We start from the raw sequence: 23,638 nt of genomic DNA on the forward strand, positions 1-23,638 counted from the left end.
AGAGAAAGCCTGTGGGCAGCCACCAAGATCCAGCACAGCCATAAATAAAATAAATCTTTTTTAAAAATTGAGTGAACACATTTCTCATCCATGGTAAAAAATATTTAAAGCTTATCAAAAACCCTTGATTAGGAATTTCATGTAGTCGTTTGATCTGCTGGAAGGCCCAGTTCTTGAAGCCCTCTGAGAATCACCTGCCCGCCTCTTAATATGGCTTAATCTAGGTTTTCTCTGACTTTACTCAGGATTACTTGTCCCCTCCTTTGGGTCCCCATGGTAACATATAGATATCTGTGGTTCCCACCGGGAGCAATTTTGTCCCTTTGGGACACTTGACAATGTCTCAGGATTGGTACTACTGGCATCTTGTGGTGGGTAGAGGCCAGAGATGCTGCTAAAGATCTTGCATAGGAAAGTCCCCTGCAACAGTTATCTGGTCCAAAAGGTCAACAGCGCTGAGGCCGAGAAACCCTGCTGTAGATCCTTCTGTCGTAACATACACACTTTATCACACCTGTATGTTTACATATGTTTCTCCCTGTTAGACTCTGTTTCTCAAGAACATGGCTTAGCTTTACATTCTCAGAGGTGAGCAATACGGTAAGCGTTGACTATGTATCTGTGAAGTGAATTCATGAGAGAAAAGTCCAGGCAGTCTTACCTACACCTAACAAGTAGACAACTGCCTCTCCAGGCAAAGGCGGCCAGAACTTGAAACACTTGAGAGCAGAGTAATGAGAGGAAGTGGGTCTAACAGAGATGCCTGCAGTTATTTACCAACTGCTCAACCTATAAAGGTAAAAATCTCTCGAGTCTTCTATCCCCTCACCCCCACTACCCCCTTCATAACTCCATGCAGTCACTAAATTCTGCTATTTCTCTACCTCAGAAATAAATCTAAGCCATCCCCACTGCCAAAGCCAGCTCTCATCAGCATCGCTTTCCTAGACCACTACTGTGCCCTCCTGGTTGGTTTCTCTGCCACCTACAAATTGACAAAGTTAAATTTAAGTCCCTGTAGTTTCTTCCAGCTTTAAAGTATTTGCAATTTTATCTAGTGATAATGAATTCCAACTTTTCCATTAAATAAGATGTATAAATATTCACTCTTAATTATAGATATAAAATTTCAAGCTGCTAAATGAGAATAAGTATATTAACTTAGAAAGCCTTGAAATCTTTCATGACCTTTGTCTTAGAAACAAACTCAAAGCCAGCAAGTTTAATTGGTCCTCTCCCTCTCCTGATAACTCCATTCCCACAGAGGTCAGGCTCATAACAAACCCAAACAAGGGCTAATGTATTAAGAGATAAAGCTGTGCACATATATTTTCAGCAAAGGGATGACTGACACACTTTCAATTAAAAAGGAATCTAAAAGAAAACAGCATCATCATTTTAAGAAGAGATGAGGCCAGCCAGCTAGAGACTAGTGCTGCTACCTCAGCACTCAGCTGTTGACTTTTTTAACATGGAATGTTACCCCCTTTCTCAGATATTGTCATTGTCATTCATAATCCAAAGAGCCTTGTGATATAAGCAGATGCTTGTGTTAGTGTTATAAATGGATACAGAAAATGAAGTAGTGATTATATAACAGCAGAGGAGACTGAGAACAAGTACCCAACATGGGCTGCAACAAATATGGCTTTTTCTCATCAATTTTTCTCCTACAAGAAATCTTATTGGGGGAGAAGGTACAGCTTTGAGAATGTAATTTGGCCAGATATCCCACCAATTCTTGGTTCAAAAATTGAGGTACAATTTTAGTTTAAGAGTCTACAGCTAGGACTCTAGGTCAAATTAATACATAACAGAAACAAAAGATGAGAAAAAATTAATAAATGCTACAGTTTCATGCTTTTGCAAATAGGAAAATCTTTAAAGATGATAAACTAGCTATGTTTAATAGCAACTATTAATTTGTAATGAATACTAAATAATCATATTTTTCCCCCTTTGGGCCAAATGCAACTTCAAAAATTTTTTCAGTATACTGTTATGGGGAAAAAATACTGAGTCAGGCACTTGAAAAGAAACATTTACTCTCCCTATGTAGTCCACACAATATTCAGGTTTAGACAGTAAAAAATAAATCTATTTGACTTTTTTACAAATCTTTTAATTATTATATTCCCAGTGACCTAACTCAGAATATATGGAAGAAAATAATGGAATGGTTTTTCCAGAGTCAATTTAAGTTACTTCAGAAACTGCAGTCCTTGCTTTGGAAACATGGAGTCTTACCCACTTACCAGGAAAGTCTCCCAGTCCTCATTCTTTAATAAAGTTTTTGAGAAAGAAAAAAAGCTATCACTATGTGAACTCAATAAATATTGGAAAATTAAAACTAAGTGATCATTATCTGTACCGTACTGTAATGAACTATTTGAGTAGAATCATAAATCTTGAGTTTGGTTATCCAGAACAACCTCCTATTCAGTGAGAAATTATTAATAGAGAATAAAAAAGAAATAGATCCATTCAATGTTTCAAATTCCTCAGATGCAGGTGGGGCAGCTACCCCAGGGTACTGCCAGGGTACTGCTGAGTGGAGATGGCCAGTAAGGCTTAAAAAAGCAAAACTCTTGCCTTCATGAAGGAAGAATGGGAACAGGGTTTAGCCAAAAACAAAAGTAGCCCTTTCCCTAAAAAAGTTAAATCAGATCCCTGCTCCTCTGATTCTTCAAGAAGCAACATCAGCAGGCTTAAGCATTAGTAAAATAATAAATTAGTAAAAAAGAAATATAAATAAGAGAGCATGTGTGAGTGTAAGTAGAGGTCTGGGAGAATTTTCCTCACCCCCACCCACTCCCACCCACTTCGCCCCTTTTAAAATGTGAATCTTCCCAGGAGTAGTCAGCCAACACCTTTACCTGTGAATTTCGGCAGAAAGAGTAGGGCCAGGACATAAAGTAAATTAGGAGAGGAAAGATAGCCTTGAGAAGATCTTAAGGGAGAGGTGGGGGGAGGGGTGGTGCTTGCAGAGAAGTTTCTAATTTTACCTTAAAGTTACCCTCATTGGACAACCTTTTCTGTCCCTTAATCTCTCTAGCCTTACGCGGGGACCACATATTCTAATTCATACAATATTAACAAATCGTAAAGCAAAGTGCCATCACACCTTCAGCAGTTTGCGGGCCTGCGTGATATTTCAGTTCAAATGTTCGTCTCTAGAAACACATTTTAAAACGTTTTAACCTGGCACACGGGCTCTCACACAAACTCAATGCTGAAGGTGGCACCGAGTCTCAAGGGCGGCGCGCCCGGACCCCGGTTCCTCTGAGAAACAGCTGTCGGGTTTCACCTTGAGCAGGGCCCCGCCCGCACACCTCTGGTGTCCCGCCCCCGCTCACGGTCATTATATTCTCCCCCAGGGATGCGCCTGCATCACTGCCAAGAGACGCCGCAGGAACCGCACTCCCGGGCCGGGTCGCTCTGAGGATGGAGAAGAGGGCTCGCAGCTCCTCCAGAGACGCCCACAGGAGAGGCAGCGGCTCCTCGCACAAGGAGAGCAAAAGGGCGAAGACAGACAGGGGCGGCCGAGGCCGCGGGCGCCGGGATGCCGAGCCGGAGCAGCCGGCCCTCGGGCGGGCAGGGAGCCCGGGCGAGCCCCGAGCGCCGGCAGCCACTGTGGTGGACGTGGATGAAGTCCGGGGCTCTGGCGAAGAGGGCACCGAAGTGGTGGCGCTGCTGGAGAGCGAGCGGCCCGAGGAAGGTACAGCGGGCAGGCTGAGGCCCCGGGAGAGGGTGCGGTCTTTCCAAGTGGTACCCAAGAAATGTCAGTTAGGGTGCAACGAGTCACCTCCCTGAGAGCTACAGAGGTAAGAGCAGCCGGCTGGACCTGCTCAGATTCCCAGGAAATGAAAGCGAGTTAGGACCCGCTGACCCACCAGTGGTGAAGACCAAAATGCATCAGAAGAAATACAAATAACATCCACCAAATACCATTGATGGCAGGGGTCAGCCACGGCTGGGAGGTGGGAGGGAGTGTGGTCCAGGTTGGGGACCAACATGCCAAAGGAACCTCGCAGCTGCTCCTGTGTCTGGAAGAGTATGTGGGCTCCTAGTTAAAGAAATGCAGGAGCTGATGATTCAGGGTAGTTTGTAGCTTATTCTCGGCTCTTCATCAGACTTAACCTAAAAGCATTTTACACTTTCTTTGTGCTGATCGGTCTTTCTAAAAAGTAGAGACAGCCAAGTACAGAAAAGCCAGATCTCAACTAACCATTTGATCATAGGCAGAGCCTTACCCATCTATCAAATGGGGATACCAACAGTACCCACCACAGAGGGTAATTGTGAGGATAAAATGAGCTAACATAAACATTAAAATGAGCTAAGATAAACACTCAAAGTGCGTATCTTACACAAAGCCTGGAAAGAATATACATATAATATAAATGCTCAGAGCAGAATCTTTGCAAGCTAAAAGAGGCAAGTTAGACCAAAGGGAGAGAATCACAGGGAAAAGCGTCTCTTTGGCTTCTGCAGGTGAAACAACTGTTAGGAACAAATTTATCTGCTTCCAATCCTTTTTTTTTTTTTTTTTTTTAATTTAATTTTTGGCCACACCCTGTGGCGTGTGGAACCTTAGTTCCCTGACCAGGAGCTGACCTCATGCCTCCTGAAGTGGAAGGTGGAATCTTAACTACTGGACCACCAGGGAAGTCCCTGACTTCAATCCATCTTATAATGAATGAAGCAAAAACTCACTATCTTAATTATAGGATGAAGGAGGTTTAACTCTAAAGGAAGGTAAATAAGGAATAGTGTTATACTACATTCTGCTGACTACGAAATTTTAACATTTCCCAGCCAGCGGCACTGCCCCATATGCTGTAGCATTGAAAGCTATGACTTGAGAAAGATTCCAGCAGTTGGGCTGTGGTTTATGTTGACCATGTTAAGGCTGTTTTTCCTACCTGATGCCTTTTCATGGATCAGAAATTTCTGATTATTAAAGGGTTATTGGATTCACTGCTACATTAATGCTGAGGTTAGAGATCTGGTAAGTCTTGTGCTTCAGATCATATGGGTGGGGTAGGAAAAGAAGGGAGCTCCATTTTTTGGACCCCTTACTTTGTGCCAGGCACAAGCTAGGTGCTTTACTGAGTAGTATCATTCCTATGGCACAGATAAGAAAAAATGCTGAGAAATTGTTATTGCCCAAGACCTACAGGTGGAAACTAGAGAAGCCAGAATCTCAGAATAAGTCTTATTGAAAAGCCCATCCTTGCAGCGTGCTCTGCCTGATTTCTGGTCATGGTTCCAGCACTGCCACCAGCTAGCGGTGGCCTTGGGCCAGTAGCTTCACACTGTGGGCCTCATTCCGTCTGTTCAGCTATAAAGTCACTAGAGCTCGAGGCCCCCCAAGTAGGGGATGAGTCACCTTAAGGATGAGACTCACTTGCTGAGTCCTTGACTGGGAGCTTTCTGTGGTTCCCAGAGGAAAGGGGAGCAGACACAGCAATACCCCCTCTCCTCCTCATGTAGCACCACATTTCTACCAGGCTACCTAAGACTGGGAGAAACAAAAAGAAGCTTCACTTCATTGAAATGTTGGGGATTCTCGCACTAAGGCATATCTAAAGGCTCTTTTGACTTTAACATGTGATGTTTCATTTAAACCTAACAAACTGGATGTTCAAGGAACTCATTTTAAGAGAAAAATACTTTGTTAGTAAAACTTCTAAGTTATATTTGGGTATAGATATTAGTTTTCTACCTATTATATGAAGGAATTTTGAGGGCTTTCTTCACTTACAAAATGTAAATTTTGTCTGTATGTGCATTTATTTATTTTTACTTACCATGCTTATCACTGGCAAATGAAATATTATTTTAAACATGGCAAGAACACTACTATTGCTCTCAGGAAAGAATATTGTAAAAACCAATGTGATGCTGATAGAGTCATCTCTCCCCAAACAGGTTGCATGAGAAATAAATTCTATGGAACATGAATTCGTTTGGAGAAAATATCACCTGGTCAAATTTTGGGAAATACTAGGTTAAACAAAGTTAAGAAGGCTTCTTTGCTGAAGGGATTCTCCTAGCTTCAGCATGCCCATGACTGTTGGGAGCTCCAGGAGGGGAACACTACACAGTATTTTCTAAACTCATTTATTCTGGGAACTCTTGATCTGTGGGGCACCCTGTGGGATTAGTGTTCTGTGGGACACCATTTGGGAACCACCACAGATTGGCATTTAGCACTGAGCTTAGTTTTGTGCTGATGCATCTTGTTTATCTGCCCTCTTCAATTAATCTGCACATCAGTTTGGTGATGACCTTTCCAGTTACTTTCCCAGCATGGAAATAAAATTTTCAGGCCCACTAATTAGTTATCCGTTTCTATCCCTTCTCTTAAAAATAGGCTTCTTACCATTTGTAATCTTTAGTCACCTTCTAGTTCTCTATGAGATTTTTTTAAACTGACAAATAGTGTCCCTTTGGCCAATATTCTAGTACCTAAAGATTAAAATTCTTGAGATTTCTGTAACTATTGCATTTAAATCATTTTCACTATCCATTTCGCCTTCCTTTCTACATTCAAGAATTATTTGCTGAATGTATGTTTCAGGCACTACTCTAGTCCTGGGACACAGTGTAAATAAGACAAGGCCCTAAGAAGCTTGTGTTTTTGAGATGAACTTTCCCTGATATAAATACCATTTCATTTATCACTCAAGCAACCTGGATGGTCTGTACTCCAGTTCCTTATCACCTTTTTATAGGCACAGATGGGCTAATATTACCCCACAAAGGTGATTTTCAGAGATTGTCTAAAGATCCACACCTTTACCCAAAGAAGGGGCTCCCAGGAATTCTCTGGCACTCTAGTGGTTACGAGTTGGAACTTGCCCTGTGGGGTCCCTGGTTCTGTCCCTGGTCAGGGGGATCTAAGATCCCACAAGCTGTGGGTTGCAGCCAAAAAAAACAAAACAAAAAGCAACTTAAAAAGAAAACAAGAAGGGGCTCTCATGCAGAAATTTCAGTTATTGGGGCAAGTGATAGATGGGGTTGTAATTTCAGGGAAGATAAACCTCTGGACACATGTGTTTTGAATCACTTCAAATAACAACACCACACACACATACACACACACAAAAAAACAGTTTAGTGCTTGTGTGTGTATATGTCATTTCATCCTTATGCCAGATATGAAATATCCCATGAGACAGTTATTATGAAATAGTCAGGTGATGAAAGTATTTCCTTGAATAGATGAGGAAACTGAGAGGTTGTGTGCCTTGCTAAGGCCATCTGAACAGAAAATGGTGGCACCAGAACTGGAGCCCAGACCACACGTCCAGATGCTGTGCTTGTTGCAGGGTGCCCACCGCTGCCTTCCCAGGAGCCTATTCCACCTTCCGTCGGCCCCCAAAGCCCGTCGCACAGACAGGCTCTGGGAAATGACCACACTGATGTTCAGCTCATTCTACAAACTGTCCAGCAAAGTCTACAAACTGATCCGACCCTAATATCAAGGACTGAGCTAGAGGTGCTAGTCAGTAAATGTGGTGAAGTTCCAATATAATTTTTCTTTTTCTTTTTTCAAGGTACCAAGTCTTCCAGTTTAGGGGCCTGTGAGTGGCTTCTTGTCCTCACATCCCTGCTCTTCATCATCGTGACCTTCCCTTTTTCTATCTGGTTCTGCATAAAGGTGAGATTCCATGAGGACCTAACAAGTAATTCCCTGATGTCTCTCACTCGCCACCCCATGTCCACTCTCATTTCTGTGTTTTGATACTTGCTGTCTGCTCTGCAAGGAATGCGGTCACTCCCACTCACTTTGCAGAAAAGCTGTTACTCGTTTATACCTGCTCAAAGAGAATCGAGAAGCTTTCCCTGACTCCTCTAGACTGTCATTCCCTTCCTTGTGCTCACATCTCCCCCACCTTTCTCATCCATTCTAGCAATTACCACAAGTATAATGTTTGTGGATACCCAGTCCACATCAGTATTCTTGGGCTTCCCTGGTGGCTCAGCTGGTTAAGAATCCACCTGCAATGAGGGAGACCTGGGTTTGATCCCTGTGTTGGGAAGATCCCTTGGAGAAGGGAACAGCTACCCATTCCAGTATTCTGGCCTAGAGAATTCCACGGACTGTATAGGCCATGGGGTTGCAGAGTTGGACTTCCCTGGTGGCTCAGACAGTAAAGCGTTTGCCTACAATGCGGGAGACCCGGTTTCAGTCCCTGGGTGGGGAAGATGCCCTGGAGAAGGAAATGGCAACCCACTCCTGTATTCTTGCCTGGAAAATCCCATGGACGGAGGAGCCTGGTAGGCTACAGTCCATGGGGTTGCAAAGAGTCGGACACGACTGAGCGACTTGACTTTCTTTCTTCTTTGAAAAGAATCGGACAGGACTGAGCGACTTTCACTCACTTCAATCTCTGCCATTAGACTGAGAGCCCCTTCAAGACAGGACCTATATCCAGTTGATCTACACTCTATGCTAACACAAAGGCCAGCCCAGAATAGGTCAGGATGCCTATTATTAACACATCCAGGAAACCTCAGGCAGCTTCAAGAGATCACGAATGACAAACATCTTGGGCCCATAGGTGGCACTAGTGGTAAAGAACCTGCTGCTGCTGCTGAGTCGCTTCAGTCGTGTCCGACTCTGTGTGACCCCAGAGACGGCAGCCCGCCAGGCTTCCCCGTCCCTGGGATTCTCCAGGCAAGAACACTGGAGTGGGCTGCCATTTCCTTCTCCAATGCATGAAAGGGAAAAGTGAAAGTGAAGTCGCTCAGTCCTGTCCGACTCTAGCGACCCCATGGACTGCAGCCTACCGGGCTCCTCCGTCCATGGGATTTTCCAGGCAAAAGTACTGGAGTGGGGTGCCATTGCCTTCTCCTCCTGCCTACCAATACCAGGCACCAGGAGAGGTAAGAGGTGAAGGTTCCATCCCTGAGGCCAGAAGGTCCCCTGGAGGAGGGCATGGCAACCCACTCCAGTATTCTTGCCTATAGAATCCCATGGACAGTGGAGCCTGGCAGGCAACAGTCCATAGGATCACGAGACACGACTGAAGCAACTTGGCATGCACACACAGGTGGTTTTACATGTGTCTGAAGCTGTCCCTGAAGTAAATGAAGACTTGTGTCAGTTCAGGAAGAACGTACCAAGATGGAATTAGAAGTGCAACGGATTTGTGGGGAGACATTGTAAGAAAGATTGAGAGAGAAGTAGGGAAGGGAAAGCCTTCCGCGAATGAGGCAGATCTAACACTTGTGATCTGAGAAGGGGAAGGAAGGATTGGACAGAAGGAGCCTCAGACTGGGGGACACCTTCAAGAAAGTCTTGGACCTACTGAAAGGGAACTCCTGAGCGAAGTTTGCCTCGGAGATGAGTCTCACAATGGACAGAAATGGCCAGGCCCTTGTGTCCCTGCCATTCTTAGTCACTGGCCAGAGTGGCCAAGAAGAGCGTGTGTTTGGCGGGAAGGCTGCAGATGCTGCTGAGGCTGTTGCCAATTTCACGCAAGCTCTCCTTCCCCCTGTTCTTCTCCTGCATCTTCATAAGAGTGTTGGATTTTGTCAAATGCCTTTTCTTCACCCATTGAGACGATGACATGATATTTGCTCTTTATTCTCCTAATGTGGTATATTGTATTCATTGAATTTTGGGTGTTAAATCAACTATATATTCCTAGGATAAGTCCCATTTGGTTAGAGTGTATAAACCTTTTAATATGTTATTGGAGTCAGGTTGCTTGTTATTCTTGTTAAGGAGTTTTACATTTATATTCATGAGAGATATTGGTCTATAGTTTTCCTTTCTTGTGATGTCTCTGTCTTGTTTTGGTATCAGGGTAATCCTGGCCTCAGAGAATGAGGTGGGAGAATTTGTGAAGAACTGCTAATAATTCCTCTTTAAATGTTGGGCAGAATTTACCAGTGAGGTCATCTGGCCCTGGACTTTTCTTTGTTGGAAATTTTTAAACTACTAATTCAATCTTTTAATTCTGGGTCTTTTTCACTTTTATTTTTCCTTCTTGAATCAGTTTTGGTAGTTTATGACTCTTTAGGAATTTGTTTATTTTACTTGTTATCTAATTTATTGGTGTATAGTTGTTCATAGTATTTTCATCTATAATCTTTTTTATTTCTATAAGGATAGTAGTGATGTCTCTGTCATTCCTCTTTGGCTCCTGATTTCAACATTTTAATCTTCTCTTTTTTCTTGGTCATTCTAGCTAAATATTTGTCAATTTTGTTGAACTTTTCAAAGAACCAACTATGGTTCTTTGGGTCCAACTATGGTTTCAATTAATATTCTCTAACGTTTTTCTATTTTCTATTGCATTTATTTCCACTATAATCTTTTTTCTTTTTGCTTACTTTGGGTTTAGTTTGTGTTTCTGTTTCTAGCATCAAAAAATTAGTGTATTATTTTGAGATATTTCTTCTCATTTATTATAGATATTTACAGCTATAAATTTTCCTCTAAGCATTGCTTTAGTTTCATCCCATTCATTTTGGTATCTTGAGGTTTTGTTTTCATTCATCTCAAAGTGTTTTTCAGTTCCTTTTGTGATAAATTCTTTGACCTGTTGGTTAGAGTGTGTGATTTAATTTCCCAAATATCCTTTTGTTATTGATTTCTAATTTCATTTCATTGTTAGAGGAGAATATACTTTGTATGGTTTCAATCCTTCTAAATTTATTGAGGTTTTCTTAAATGGCCTACCACATGGTCTATCCTGGAGATGTTCCATGTTTTCACGAAAAGAATATGTACTCGTCTATTGTTGAGTGGAATTATGCATAGATATCTGTCAGGTCTAGTTCACTTATGGTGTTGTTGAAATCTTTTCTTTCTTTGTTGACCTTGCGTCTAGTTCTTTTACCCACAATTGAAAGTGGGATAGTAAAGTCTCTAACAATTACTGTTGAATTATCTATTTTTATCTTCTTTTGGTTTTTGCCTTATATATTCTGGAGCTCTATTTTTAGGTACATACATGTTTACTGTTGTTATACTTTCCTAATGCATTGACACTTTTACCATTGCACAATGTCCCTCTTTATCACTAGTAACATTTTGGTGTGTTGGTTTTAAACTCCATTTTGTCAGATATCAGTGTGGTCATTCCTGCTATTTTTTGGTTACTCTGTGTGGTGTAGTTTTTTCTATCCTTTTACTTTCAACCTGTTTGTGTTTTTGACTAGAAAGTGTGTCACCTACAGACAACATATAGCAGGCTCTTCTTGAAGGGTGATCTGAGCACCTGCATGTCTGCCATAAAGTTTGTATGTAGCTAATAAGAGATTCATGTAAAAGCTATTAATGCATCAGTCACAGCAAAAATATAAGATTAAATATGCTGTGATTCCTTTGATTTGGTGGAAGCAATTATTTTTTAGACAATCATGAGTCCTTAATCAAAATTCTGTCCACAAGCTCAAAAATTAACATGGCCACTATACTTTTTCATTGGTTCCTATGTATTTTGAAAATGTAAGTTTTAAGGGAAATTTTTTTAAAGGAAATTTCTGATACTTATAATCACTGTCATGCCAAGGTCTTTTGAAGACTTCATTTTTTTCTCTTAGAGTAATTCAAAAGTATTACATTTCCCTTTAGGTTGTACAGGAGTATGAGAGAGTAATTATATTCCGACTGGGACATCTGCTTCCTGGACGAGCCAAAGGCCCTGGTAAGAACAATCTTCTTTACACACCACCCCCCACAAGAGACTTGCCAATTTCATCAATTCATGTTTATTTGCAATATGGCCCTCAGACTACATGAAGTAACTTGACTCATGATATCTTCATTTTTCAGTCTGTTATTTGTAACACCGGTTATTAAGAAATTCTTCAGAGAGCATTACTACCAGGTCACTAGCGACCAAAAGAGAGTGGATGCAGAGAGCCATAGGCCAGGGCCAGATTGGCTGGAGTAGGAAGTAGGTTAGGACCTATGGTCAGGCACCCTACACATTATACTGGGTGGGTGAGGACTAACTAGCCAACCAGAGGCTGGTATCGCTATGCTGTTGTTCTGATTACCTCTGGGACTCCCAGTATAAGAAATACCACATGGAGGTTGCTGGCTCTAAAGTTTGTCACCTTGGTACACACATGGATTGAAAAACTAGTTTTGTACAGAGCACCATTAGTTCGGTACTAACGCTAACAATAATGCATAAGACACTCGTGTTAGAGAGTTTAAATCTGGTGAAGGAGACAGATGTGTAACCCAAGATCTGCACAGGTCAGCACCATGACCAAGCTGACCATACAGCCCATTTTACTGGGTATAATCCCTGATTATGCCTGTTGTCCTGGTGTAGTCCTTTCCTTTTACCCTTAAACATGTCCCCCATGGAACAACAAATTATTTGGTAAACTTAGCAACAAAAAACACAACACAGGATGGAGGTGTGATGGCCCGATGGTCCATGCATAGACCATGGAGGCTAAGAAAAGTGATGCAGCATCAACCTGACACCAAAAAAGTGAACCCCAAACAGCCTCCATGCCAGCTATTCACCTGTCACTTCCCTTATCCCCTCCCCACCCCCTTCTAGGCCTTTTCTTCTTTTTGCCCTGCCTGGATACCTACCACAAGGTTGACCTTCGTCTCCAAACCTTGGAGATACCCTTTCATGAGGTAAGTCAAGTGGGGGATTTTGCTTTCTGTCTACATTTTTCCTGGCTAAGCACTCTACCAATTCTGGCCTAGAAGAAAATGACTATCCTTGCTCAAAAGCAGGGAAAAAGAGAGAGAGAGAGAGAGAGAGACTACATCAAAATTTAAAACTCTGATACATCAAAGGACACAATCAGCAGAATGAAAAGGCAACTTATAGAATGGGGAAAAATTGCAAATATCTCTTATAAGAGGTTAATATCCAAAATATATTAAACCTTAACTCAACAAGTAAGCAAACAATCCAAGTAAAATGGACAAAGTCCTTGTTGTTGTTAAGTCACTTCAGTCGTGTCTAACTCTGTGCAACCCCATAGACAGCAGCCCACCAGGCTCCTCTGTCCCTGGAATTCTCCAGGCAAGAACACTGGAGTGGGTTGCCATTTCCTTCTCCAGGACAAAGGCCTTAGTGATAGTTAATTTTATGTGTCAACCTGACTAAGGCATGGTACCCAATAATTTGGTCAAATACATCTGGATGTTGCTGTTATGATATTCTCTAGATAAGATTAATATTCAAATTGAATGACTGAGTAAAGAAGATTGCCCTCGATATATGATATATTGTATATACTTTGACTTGAATGGACATATTTCTCCAAAGATGATATTTAAATAGCCAATAAACATGTGAAAAGATGCTCTGCATCACTAAAATCATTAGAGAAATGCAAATAAAAAACACAATGAGATACCACCTCACATCTATTAGGATGGCAATTATTAAGAAAAAAACAAAATAATGTGTTGGCAAAGATGTAGAGAAATTGGAACGCTTGTATACTGTTGGTGGGAATGTAAAATGGTGCAGCTACTGTAGAAAACAGTTACTCAAAAATTAAAAATAGAATTACCATATAATCTACCAATTCTACTTTTGGGTATATAGACTCCAAAGAATTGAAAGCAGGCTAATTGAAAAGATGCTTATATACCTGGGTGCATAGCATCAGTTTTTCACAATAGCCACAAAGGTGGCAGCAATCCATGTGCCCATCAATGGCTGAATAAACAAAATGTGGCATATACTGGCAATGGAATAATAATCAGCCTTAAAAAGGAATGAAATTCTGGCACACACTACAACATGGATGAACCTTGGGAAAATTATGCTAAGTGAAATCAGCCAGTCACAAAAAGACAAATACTGTGTGATTCCTTCTGTATGAGGAACCTCGAGGAGTGAAAAAAAAGCAACAGAAAGTGAAGGATGGTTGTGGGGACTGGGGGAGGAGAGAACTGACAGGTGTTCAGTGGGTTTCAGTGTTGCAGGATGAAAAGGGTTCTGGATGCTTGTTGCTCAACAGTGTGAATGTACTTAATCCTACTGAATTGTGCATGTCAAAATGGTTAAGATGGTGAATTTGATGTTCTGTTCATTTTACCACAATTAAAAGTTAAATGTTGAGTTTACATCTAGACTTTCCTGTTACTGATTCTGATTTATAAGCCTTTCCTAAAAGGTCTCCTACTTTCAGTTTGAGGTTCTTTCTCATTCTTTCTTCTGGCAAACAGAAATGTGAATAAAAATAATATTTGTTTAAAAGGCTTATTTTAGATAACAAAATGTAAAAAAGGAATAAAACATACACCTAATCCTGTTACCCACAGAGTTGATATTTTGGAATGTATCCTTCAAACTTTTCTATATATGTGGTTATACTTTCAGACAAGTGTGTGTGTATATATATATATATATACATACATATCATATATACATCATATATATCAATCATACCATACATACTATTTGGTCACCTATCCTTTTTCACTCAAAAATATACTGTTACCATATTAGCTATGTTTCTACCTCTGTTTTAAATAGACACACAGCATTTCATTATGTGGATTTTACTCAATTAATTTACTTAACTGATTGAGTTTAATAACTGGAATTTACTCAACTAATTCCCCATTGTTGATATTATTTCTAAACTTTTTTGGCTGCTGCAGTGCATGGCATGGGCTTCCCTGATGGCTCAGTGGGTAAAGAATCCACCTGCAATGCAGGAGACACAGAAGATGTGGGTTCAATCCCTGGATCAGAAAGATCCCCTGGAGAAGGAAATGGCAACCCGCTCCAGTATTCTTGCCTGGAAAACCCCATGGACACAGGAGCCTGGAGGGCTACAGTCCAAAGGGTCGCAAAGAGTCGGACATGACTAAGCACACAGGCACTGCATGGGATATGGGATCTCAGTTCTCAGACCAGGAATTGAATCCAGACCTCCAGCAATGAAAGCGCCAAGTCCTAACCACTGGACTGCCAGGGAATTCTCTATTTCTCATTTTTTCTTACAATAAGCAATACTGTGAATCACATCTTTACAGTTAAATCCTGAAAATATATCCTTTTGTCTAAAAAAGGAAATGTTGTACACATACATCTCTTAGGGCTTTTGATACGTATCACAAACTGCCCTCTAAATATACACTCAATACACGTGAGTACTGGTTTCCCAGAATGTGTTGCTCTTTTAGCAGGTTTTTTTGGCATCAGTTTTAAAAGACCTGATATACAATCAACTGGATGTTTTCATATAAGAGAATTATTCCTGATTTTTCTACAAAAGGATTTGTAACAGGATTCCTTTAAATTGAGTTGTTTAGTATATTTAATACAAACTCCATATTTTTTTTCAATGTCTATTTGATTAAAGACTGAGCCAACTACTCTTTTTTTTTTTTCTTACTATTATCTTTCTCTGAGAAAATACCCTTTGGACATATTTAACCCCTCTATCCTTATGTGGGAAAGAAGCCCAAGAATCAGGCCTGTAATCCAAAATTTTTTTTTCTGCTTAGATTGTAACCAAAGACATGTTTGTGATGGAGATAGATGCCATCTGCTACTATCGCATGGAAAATGCCTCTCTTCTCCTAAACAGTCTTGCTCATGTGTCCAAAGCTGTCCAATTCCTTGTGCAAACCACCATGAAGCGTCTCCTAGCACATCGATCCCTCACAGAAATTCTTCTTGAGAGGAAGAACATTGCTCAAGATGTAAAGGTACTTAGATGAGTTTAACACCAAGTATGTTGAAATATTGCTTTGCCTTTTATTCCTTTCTTCGTTGACCATTTACTGAATCTTCCACGTGCCATGCATTCACTGTTAAAGGTACAGTCCCGAAAGGAGCTGACAGTTAAGAGGTTGCCAATCAGTCCCTGAACCGGTCCTAGTCACCCATCTGTGCGATTAGTCAGTCATTGCCACACTTTTTCTTCTCACCCTTCTCACTCAGTGGCTGGAAGGAGGGGTTGGTGGGATAAAAAGATGATAAGGAATGAATCTGGGGACCTTACAGTCTAGTTGGGGAAACAAGCAAAGTTAAATAATGATAAAGACTGAAAAACTTTATCAGGTTAAAAGAGGCAAAATATCACAGACCTTTAAGTGGTTAATTACCCAATCAATGATCCAGATTTGATTGAGTTGGGGCGAAAAGAGAGAAAAACAAGAACTGCCTCACAAGCAGCAGCATCTAGCCCCGCAGAGAGCAAGCTCAGCAACTTCGCTCACAACCAGGGTGGGTGTCTACGATTCTTACCAAGACAAGTTGGCAGAGGTGTTCAGAAGAGAGATGAGAAGAGAGCAGCATTCTAGGTAGCCGGCCAGTCAAGTGGTAATTACCATCAGCGATGGAGGCTGTCATTGAGGCCAAGAGGCGCCCAGGCCCTGAACTGAGTTAGGAGGTTACGATCAAGTCTAGATAAAGGAAGACCTCCTACAGAAGCAGCAAAGGATTGAAGGCACTGATAATAATTATTCTTGATGAGGCAGACACAGCTCAGACAATGAGGTGTCCGAATATTTGTGGCTTATCCAATTCATCACTGATAAAACTGGGATTAGCATCCTAGTGAAAATGGAAGAATTCAGGAAATAAGAAAAGCTGCAAAGAGAGAAAGTTAGAACAAGAAGACACGCAGAAGTTGCTGCTCTGGAATTTAAAAACCACTCTTGTGTGCTTCCCTCTATCCTCCTTTCATCCCTCTCTTTCTGTTTATCCCTCCTCAAGGGATAATGGATAAGGTCCAGATGCTTGACATTCCAGCTTGCCCTTGTTATGCTGAATTATAATTTATGTATTTACACATTTGTTTCCCTAGACCTTGAACTCCATTCTGTCAGTGGTCATATTTTATTCATCTTTTTGCCCTCAGTACTTGGTCCTGGGCTCTTACACAGTAGCCAGATCCTGGGTTTTTGGATGAGTGAATAAATGACCCAACTGTTGTAGCCTCAGCTTTGCCGTCTTTCCTCTGGTGTGTCTGATATTCTAGGCGAGTGTTTCTCCAGCATTCAGTGACTATGCTTCCATGCCTCCTCTTGGGTTGTTCCTGCAGAGTTGGACATGGCTGAGCGACTAAGCACAGCACAGCACTGCACCAAATACTTCCCTTTTCCCCACCGGCAAAATTGTATTGTTCTTTAAGATGCCACCTCCTCTGTGAAGTCTTTTTCAACATTTCTTCCTCTCATCAACCCCTCAAATTAGTCTTCTCAGGGTTCCCAGTGTACTAAGCTAACTATCTAGTCCCCAAGAAATCATCAGAAATAAGTTAAAAAGGAAAAAGAGTATGGCCCACCTATTCCTCCATGCCTGCCCCTCTCTTCCCACTCCTGGGATGGGGAGGTAGGGGAGACGGGTGCCACCAACAGGAAGTGAAAGCTCCCATAAATGAATATTATATGGGAGAGAATATCCTATGAGAGAGAGACTAAAAATATTGGTTCTCTAACTGCATTTTAGAACAAATTTAACAAATGTGCTGTGTGCTAAGTTGCTTCAGTTGTGTCCAACTCTTTGCGACCCTACAGACTATAGCCCGCCAGACTCCTCTGTCCATGGGATTCTCCAGGCAAAAATACTAGAGTGGGTTGCCATGCCCTTCTCCAGGGGATCTTCCTGACCCAGGGATCGAACCTACATCTCTCACGTCTCCACATTGACAGGCGAGTTCTTTACCACTAGCACCACCTGGGAAGCCCCAGTAATAAATGTATTTTAGAGCAAATTTAACAAACATACCATCTCTATTATTTCTTATAGCTTTTGTAACAAAATACCATAAATCACCACCAGTTTTATCTTATGGTTTCAAGGCCAGAAGTCCAAAACACATCTCACTGGGCCAGAGTCAAGGTGTCAGCAGGGGCTGGTTCCTTCTGGAGGTTTGGAGAGGAGAATCCATTTCCTTGCCCTTTTCAGCGTTGGGTGGCCGCCTGCATTCTTTAGATCATGGCCCCTTCCTCTGTCTTCAAATCACAGCACTCCAGCCTCTGTTTGCACCATCACATCACTTTCTCCTCCTCTGTAGCCAGATGTCCCCCACCCCAACCAGGCTTCCCTCTTATGAGGACCCTTGCAGTTGCTTTTTGGGCCCACTGGGAAGATCCAGGATAAGGCCTTCATTTTAAGAACCTTGAACTTATATTGCATCTGCAGAGTTTCTTTTAGGGTGACATTCACAGGTTCCAGAGATGTCTTTAGGACCCATTAGTCAGCCTACCACACCATCTTTAATTCCACAAGTACTTGTTGAGTTGCTGCTGCTGATAAGTCACTTCAGTCGTGTCCAACTCTGTGCGACCCCAGAGACAGCAGCCCACCAGGCTCCCCTGTCCCTGGGATTCTCCAGGCAAGAACACTGGAGTGGGTTGCCATTTCCTTCTCCAATGCATGAAAGTGAAAAGTGAAAGTGAAGTTGCTCAGTCGTGTCCAACTCCTAGCGACCCCATGGACTGCAGCCTACCAGGCTCCTCCTTCCATGGGATTTTCCAGGCAAGAGTACTGGAGTGGGGTGCCATTGCCTTCTCTGACTTGTTGAGTGGCACTGTGCAAACTAAACAGTGTTTTGCAAGGCCTCATAATGTTAAAATGAAAAAGGGAAGGACATAATGTCCTTTCAGAAGAAATGTGCTTTCTCAGTGCAGTGGCCATCCGTGCAACCAGAGGTTCCCACTGACGTCTCAACTCTTCCTTCCACAGGTTGCCTTGGATGCAGTGACCTGTATTTGGGGAATCAAAGTGGAGAGAACAGAAATGTGGGTAGGAAATTAACCAGGAAGAACAATACGATGAAGGGAAATATTTTGATTTTATTTAAAAACTTCTATTTGAAAAATTATTTTCATTGAATGAGTACTGTAGACGTCTATATTAGCATAAATTTGGAAGAAAGAAAAATTTGCATATTATAACTATAACACAACCACTATGAACATCTGGGTAAATAACTGTCGTATTTTCTATGGATTTAAACATTTTCTAAGGTAAAATTCACATAACATAAAACTCATCATTTTTAACCATTTAAAATTGAAACTCAGTGGTTTTTAGTATATTCACAGACACAAACCACCACTACCATATAATTCCAGAAGATTTTTATCATCTCCAAAAGAAAACCTGTGTCCATTAAGCAGGAACTCTTCATTTCTGCCTCAACCCCCAGCCCCTGACAACCACTGACTCCTCTCTGTCTCTCTAGATTTGGCTATTCTAAAAATTTAATATAAACATAATCACACAATCTGTGGCCTTTTGTGTCTGGCTTCCTTCACTCACCATAATGTTTTCCGTGTCCCTCCATGGTATAGCATGAATCAGTGTTTCATTCCTTTTTACAGTTGAATAATATGCCATTGTGTGACTGGCTATGCCACGCTTTGTTGATCTACTCTCAGTTGATGGACATTTGGGTTGCTTCCACTTTGGGGCATTATGAATCAGGCCGCAATGAACATTCATGTGCAAGTTGATATGTGAACATGTTTTCACTTTTCTTGGGTATATATGTAGGTGTGAAATTACTGGATCATCTGGTAACTCTATATTTAACTTTCTGAGGAACTGCTAAGTTGTTTTCTATGTACTTTTTATAGTTACCATCAGGGGAAAAAAATCCAATTTTGTATGTTTTATGCAGTAGATTAAGTACTTGGTCAGTTCTACCCTTTTTGATTCAGTCCTCTTTTGTCAACTTAGATGACTTCCCTCGTTATTAATAGCATGGCTCTTCAAGGCTGTTGTCATTATTTAGATTTAATAGCTAGAATTCAGATTAAACTTTAAGTGGGAAAATTATCATAGTGTTGTGTGGGCCAAAAAGTTCATTTACATTTTCTGTAAGATGCTATGGAAAAACCCGAATGAACTTCTGGGCCAACCCAATACAGCAACACAAAATTTGCTTTACTTGTAAAGAGAAAACCACAGCTCTACTACAGCATCAGTGATAATAAAAATCCGCATTGGAGGCACTGATGCTTAAGCCCCTCTTCTCTGCCCACTGTCTGTGCAGAGGTCTAGGGCGGCGCACTCTGCTTAATCAGAATCCACTGTATATCGTGAACCGAGCGTAGAGAAGGTGGTAGGTTTGTCGGAAAGCTCCGGCTGCTAAAGCTGCCCTGCACACTCACCTACCCATCCGCTTTCTCTTTCAGTAAGGATGTGCGCCTGCCGGCCGGGCTGCAACACTCATTGGCAGTGGAAGCTGAAGCCCAAAGACAAGCCAAAGTGCGGGTGAGCCAGCCCTGAGCATGCCATCCTCCCGCACAGTGGAGGAGCATCAGAGGAGCTCCAGAAAATGCAAAATAAAGCCTCCTCATGGAGAACATTTCCCCTTTACTCCTCACCTATCCATCCAGGCACTGGGGGGAATCTGGCTTGTGCACATACCACACTATTAAAATTGTTCTCCTTGGGCATGCTCACAGCCTTCTAACTGACCAGTGCAACATCTCTTTCCCTGTTACACCCTCTCTCTAATGCTATTGGTAACAGTGACCTCCTCCTCCCTGAGTCTTGCCTTCACTCTCTTTCCAAGGTATCTCCCCAAACTCCATTCCTCTTCTCTAGCATGGCATCTCTCATCCGTCACCGGTCCCCTCTAGGTTAATGACACCCAGGCCTGTATCCTTAGCTCTGTGCAACCATGTCAGAGCACACTTCCCTCATCTCTAGAGCCCAGGGGAGGCTGAGCTATGCATGGCCTCTACTCAGGCGTGCCAGTGAGAAGATGTGGCTACCAGAGGATTGGGTGTGGGTGGGAAGGGAGTCAGGAAGAGGAAAATGAGGGCTGGAGGGGAGGCAGATTTCCCCTTAAAGAACAGAAAGCAGGTAAGGATGGTATCCATCTACCAAGAGGGTGGATAACTTTGGAGCATTGGTGGACAAAGATGGGGAGGAAGGCAGTCCTCTGGGCAGAGCAGCTTCTAGATCTCTGAGTCTAGTGCCCTTTGCTCACTTTAAGGGGACATTTGGGTGGTGACCTTTTTCGTGCTTTTTCTTCTGAAATGCTAACCTGAGTTGGGAGTCATTCTTTCAGGATTGCATGTCTTTGCCTGGAATGCTGGCCAACCTTTCCTCTAAAATGGCAAAACCCTACTACTCTTCCAAGGCCCACCAGACATAGTAATTCCCCTAACACTTCATCTCTACTTGTCATAGCTCTTAACAAATTCTGCACCAAGTTACAATGAATTCTTTGTGACCCCATGGATGGTAGTCCACCAGGCTCCTCTGCCCATGGAATTTTTCAGGCAAAAATACTGGAGTTGGTTACCATTCCTCGTCTAGGGGATTTGAACCTGAGCCTCTTGCATCTTCTGCACTTCCAGGTGGATCCTTTACCACTAGTGCCACCTGGAAAGCCCATTACAATCAACAGTGTCTCTCTCTCCCTAGATCAAGATCTTAAGAAAAAAGGCAGTCTGCTCCCCTGTGCTTAGCAGCACCTGTCCCACAGTAGATGCTAGTGCTTGTTTGTTGAATCACCCTAAGTAGGATTAAAACCTTCATGGAGCAAAGAAGAAAAATCACACATTGTTTTTCCTCGCATCCCTTGTCTAGATGATTGCTGCAGAAGGGGAGAAGGCCGCCTCCGAGTCCCTGAGGATGGCAGCGGAGATTCTATCAGGCACTCCAGCCGCTGCTCAGCTTCGGTACCTGCACACCCTTCAATCCTTGTCCACAGAGAAACCTTCCACAGTGGTTTTACCTTTGCCATTTGACTTGCTTAATTTCCTGTCTTCTCCAAGCAATAGAACTCAAGGAGGCATCCCCTTACCAAATCCTTCCAAACCTGTTGAGCCGCTGAATCCTAAAAAGAAAGACTCTCCCATGTTATAGGAAGAAACAAGGATCATGTGACTGCAAAGAGGGCTCCGTATAACAGCTACATCCCCGAGCAAGGCCCTTGGTCCTCAGTTGCCGCTCTTTCTTTTGTTGCCATGTGAAATGCCCTTGGAGTGCATGAAGCCCCAATGCAGCGACACACACAGGAAGACAGTGAAATCATGTAGTGACAGAGAAGCCATATAACATGTTTAGGTGGATCATCGATCAGAGGAATTATGGGAAAGAGCTTTAGCCATCATTCTACTTCGGAAAGAATTTTGAGTCTACATATGGCTGAATTTTTACTTCTGAACATGTAGTTCAAATGTCCTTTTCCCTAGATGCCCTCTAGCCCCTTTGGGAAGGGTTCTTTTGCTCCCATAGCCCTTTCTACATGCCCCTACCATTTTGCTTTTCACACTGTGTTGTAATTTCATACTTATGATTCAGGCTTCTCTCCTACTATGAACTCCTCAAAAGCACGTCTTAATAATTCCCTGTCATTCCACACTCTAGCTTGTATGCTCCACCCAAGGTTTTTGCACCTGACTCTGATAGCTGCACCACAGTGATGCTTCTGTATTTCTGAGTGAAAGAGAGATACTTGTGAGTACATATTCCAGTACTTGAACTGGATATAAAATGTATACCTAATTAAAGACTTTCAAATGAATTATTTTTATAGAGACTCTTTTTTTTAAAATAGAGAAATAAAAGGATAAAAACACTTATGTGGTACATGTTGCTTATAATCTAAGGAAGCATTGTGATAAATATAGGGCTGATGTACTTTCAGAATAGAATTTACCAGTTTTTGGCTTAGCCAAAAAATTTGTTTTGGTTTTTCTGTAACATATTATGGAAAAACCCAAATGAACTAGTTTGCCAACCCAATATTTATTCTTTAAATACTAGTAACATTATGTGATCTACACATGCCCTAATTTAAGTCTTACTTTCCATTAACTTGTTCTATATAATTAGAAGTATAGGAGCCTGATGGGGGTCTCACAGAGTTGGACACGACTGAAGTGCCCTAGCAGCAGCAGCAGTAGCTACAGAAAAAAATTAGCCAAGTAAATAAAGCATAGTGAGGTTTATAGGAAATTCTCTAAAAACTTAAAAAAAGTAATAACATAGAACATTACTAATTTGCCAAACTATAACAAATCATGTTAGTAAAATGCTACATATAATGGCAATTTCCATGCTGTTTGTACAGAGGGAAATGGTGGTAGCTCTCTTCAGTGGCTCACTATTTGGTGATTTCTTTGTCCTTCAATCTGCCTCTTTATTCCCCATGTTATTTGATGTTATTATTTTATATTGAGTAAAGGGGATCAGCTATGTGGTGACAGATGGAAACTAAACTTTTGATGGTGAATATGCTATAATATATACAGAAGTCAAACTTAATGTTGTACACACAAAACTTATATAATGTTATATACTAATGCTGCCTCAATTTTAAAAACTTCCTAACAGCACATTATAATAAAGCTGGACAAAATGATGCCAACCTTAGGGTCATCACTGTCATACATCTGTAAGCTGCCTCCTCATCTCCATTCACAGATGGGAAAACTACACATTCTTACCCAATCTTACTAACTTAGAATTTCAGCCAAGCAATCCATCTTCCCAAGGTTACACTGGATGTATTAGATGACTTCAAAACCCACGTATTCCTACACCATGCCAAATTAACTTATTGATATAACAATCTGCTTATGTTTGCTAATTATCGAGACTATAACTTTCAATTTTGTTTCAAAAGACTGTTTCATCCAATTCTGAAAAATGTTTCATATCTTCTTATTAAAAGTCTTTCCAGTCCTTCC

At 41.7% G+C, this 23,638-nt stretch overlaps 1 protein-coding gene across 2 annotated transcripts; it reads left to right on the forward strand.

The window, feature by feature from the left end:
* Window positions 1-3,389: 3,389 nt before the first annotated feature.
* NPHS2 (NPHS2 stomatin family member, podocin) lies at window positions 3,390-22,470 on the forward strand. Of its 2 annotated transcripts, XM_086343586.1 has the most exons (8): window positions 3,390-3,718; window positions 7,566-7,669; window positions 11,600-11,672; window positions 12,549-12,631; window positions 15,476-15,679; window positions 18,666-18,721; window positions 20,123-20,201; window positions 21,531-22,470. In XM_086343586.1, the coding sequence occupies exons 1-8, from the start codon at window positions 3,445-3,447 to the stop codon at window positions 21,807-21,809; spliced, it is 1,152 nt and encodes a 383-aa protein (XP_086199712.1). In that variant the 5' UTR covers window positions 3,390-3,444; the 3' UTR covers window positions 21,810-22,470. The 2 variants fall into 2 exon arrangements, with proteins under 2 accessions (XP_086199712.1, XP_086199713.1); XM_086343587.1 differs by lacking the exon at window positions 15,476-15,679.
* Window positions 22,471-23,638: the final 1,168 nt, after the last annotated feature.

The sequence above is a fragment of the Bos grunniens genome, chromosome 16, assembly GCF_055505025.1.
Source record: "Bos grunniens cultivar Pamir isolate PY7600 chromosome 16, Bosgru_T2T1.0, whole genome shotgun sequence".
NCBI lineage: Eukaryota > Metazoa > Chordata > Mammalia > Artiodactyla > Bovidae > Bos > Bos grunniens.

Coding starts and splice junctions, on each gene's coding strand:
- NPHS2 (XM_086343586.1), top strand. CDS start 3,445: ATGGAGAAGAGGGCTCGCAGCTCCTCCAGAGACGCCCACAGGAGAGGC. Junction 3,719..7,565: donor GAGCGAGCGGCCCGAGGAAG/GTACAGCGGGCA, acceptor TCTTTTTTCAAG/GTACCAAGTCTTCCAGTTTA. Junction 20,202..21,530: donor AAAGACAAGCCAAAGTGCGG/GTGAGCCAGCCC, acceptor TCCCTTGTCTAG/ATGATTGCTGCAGAAGGGGA.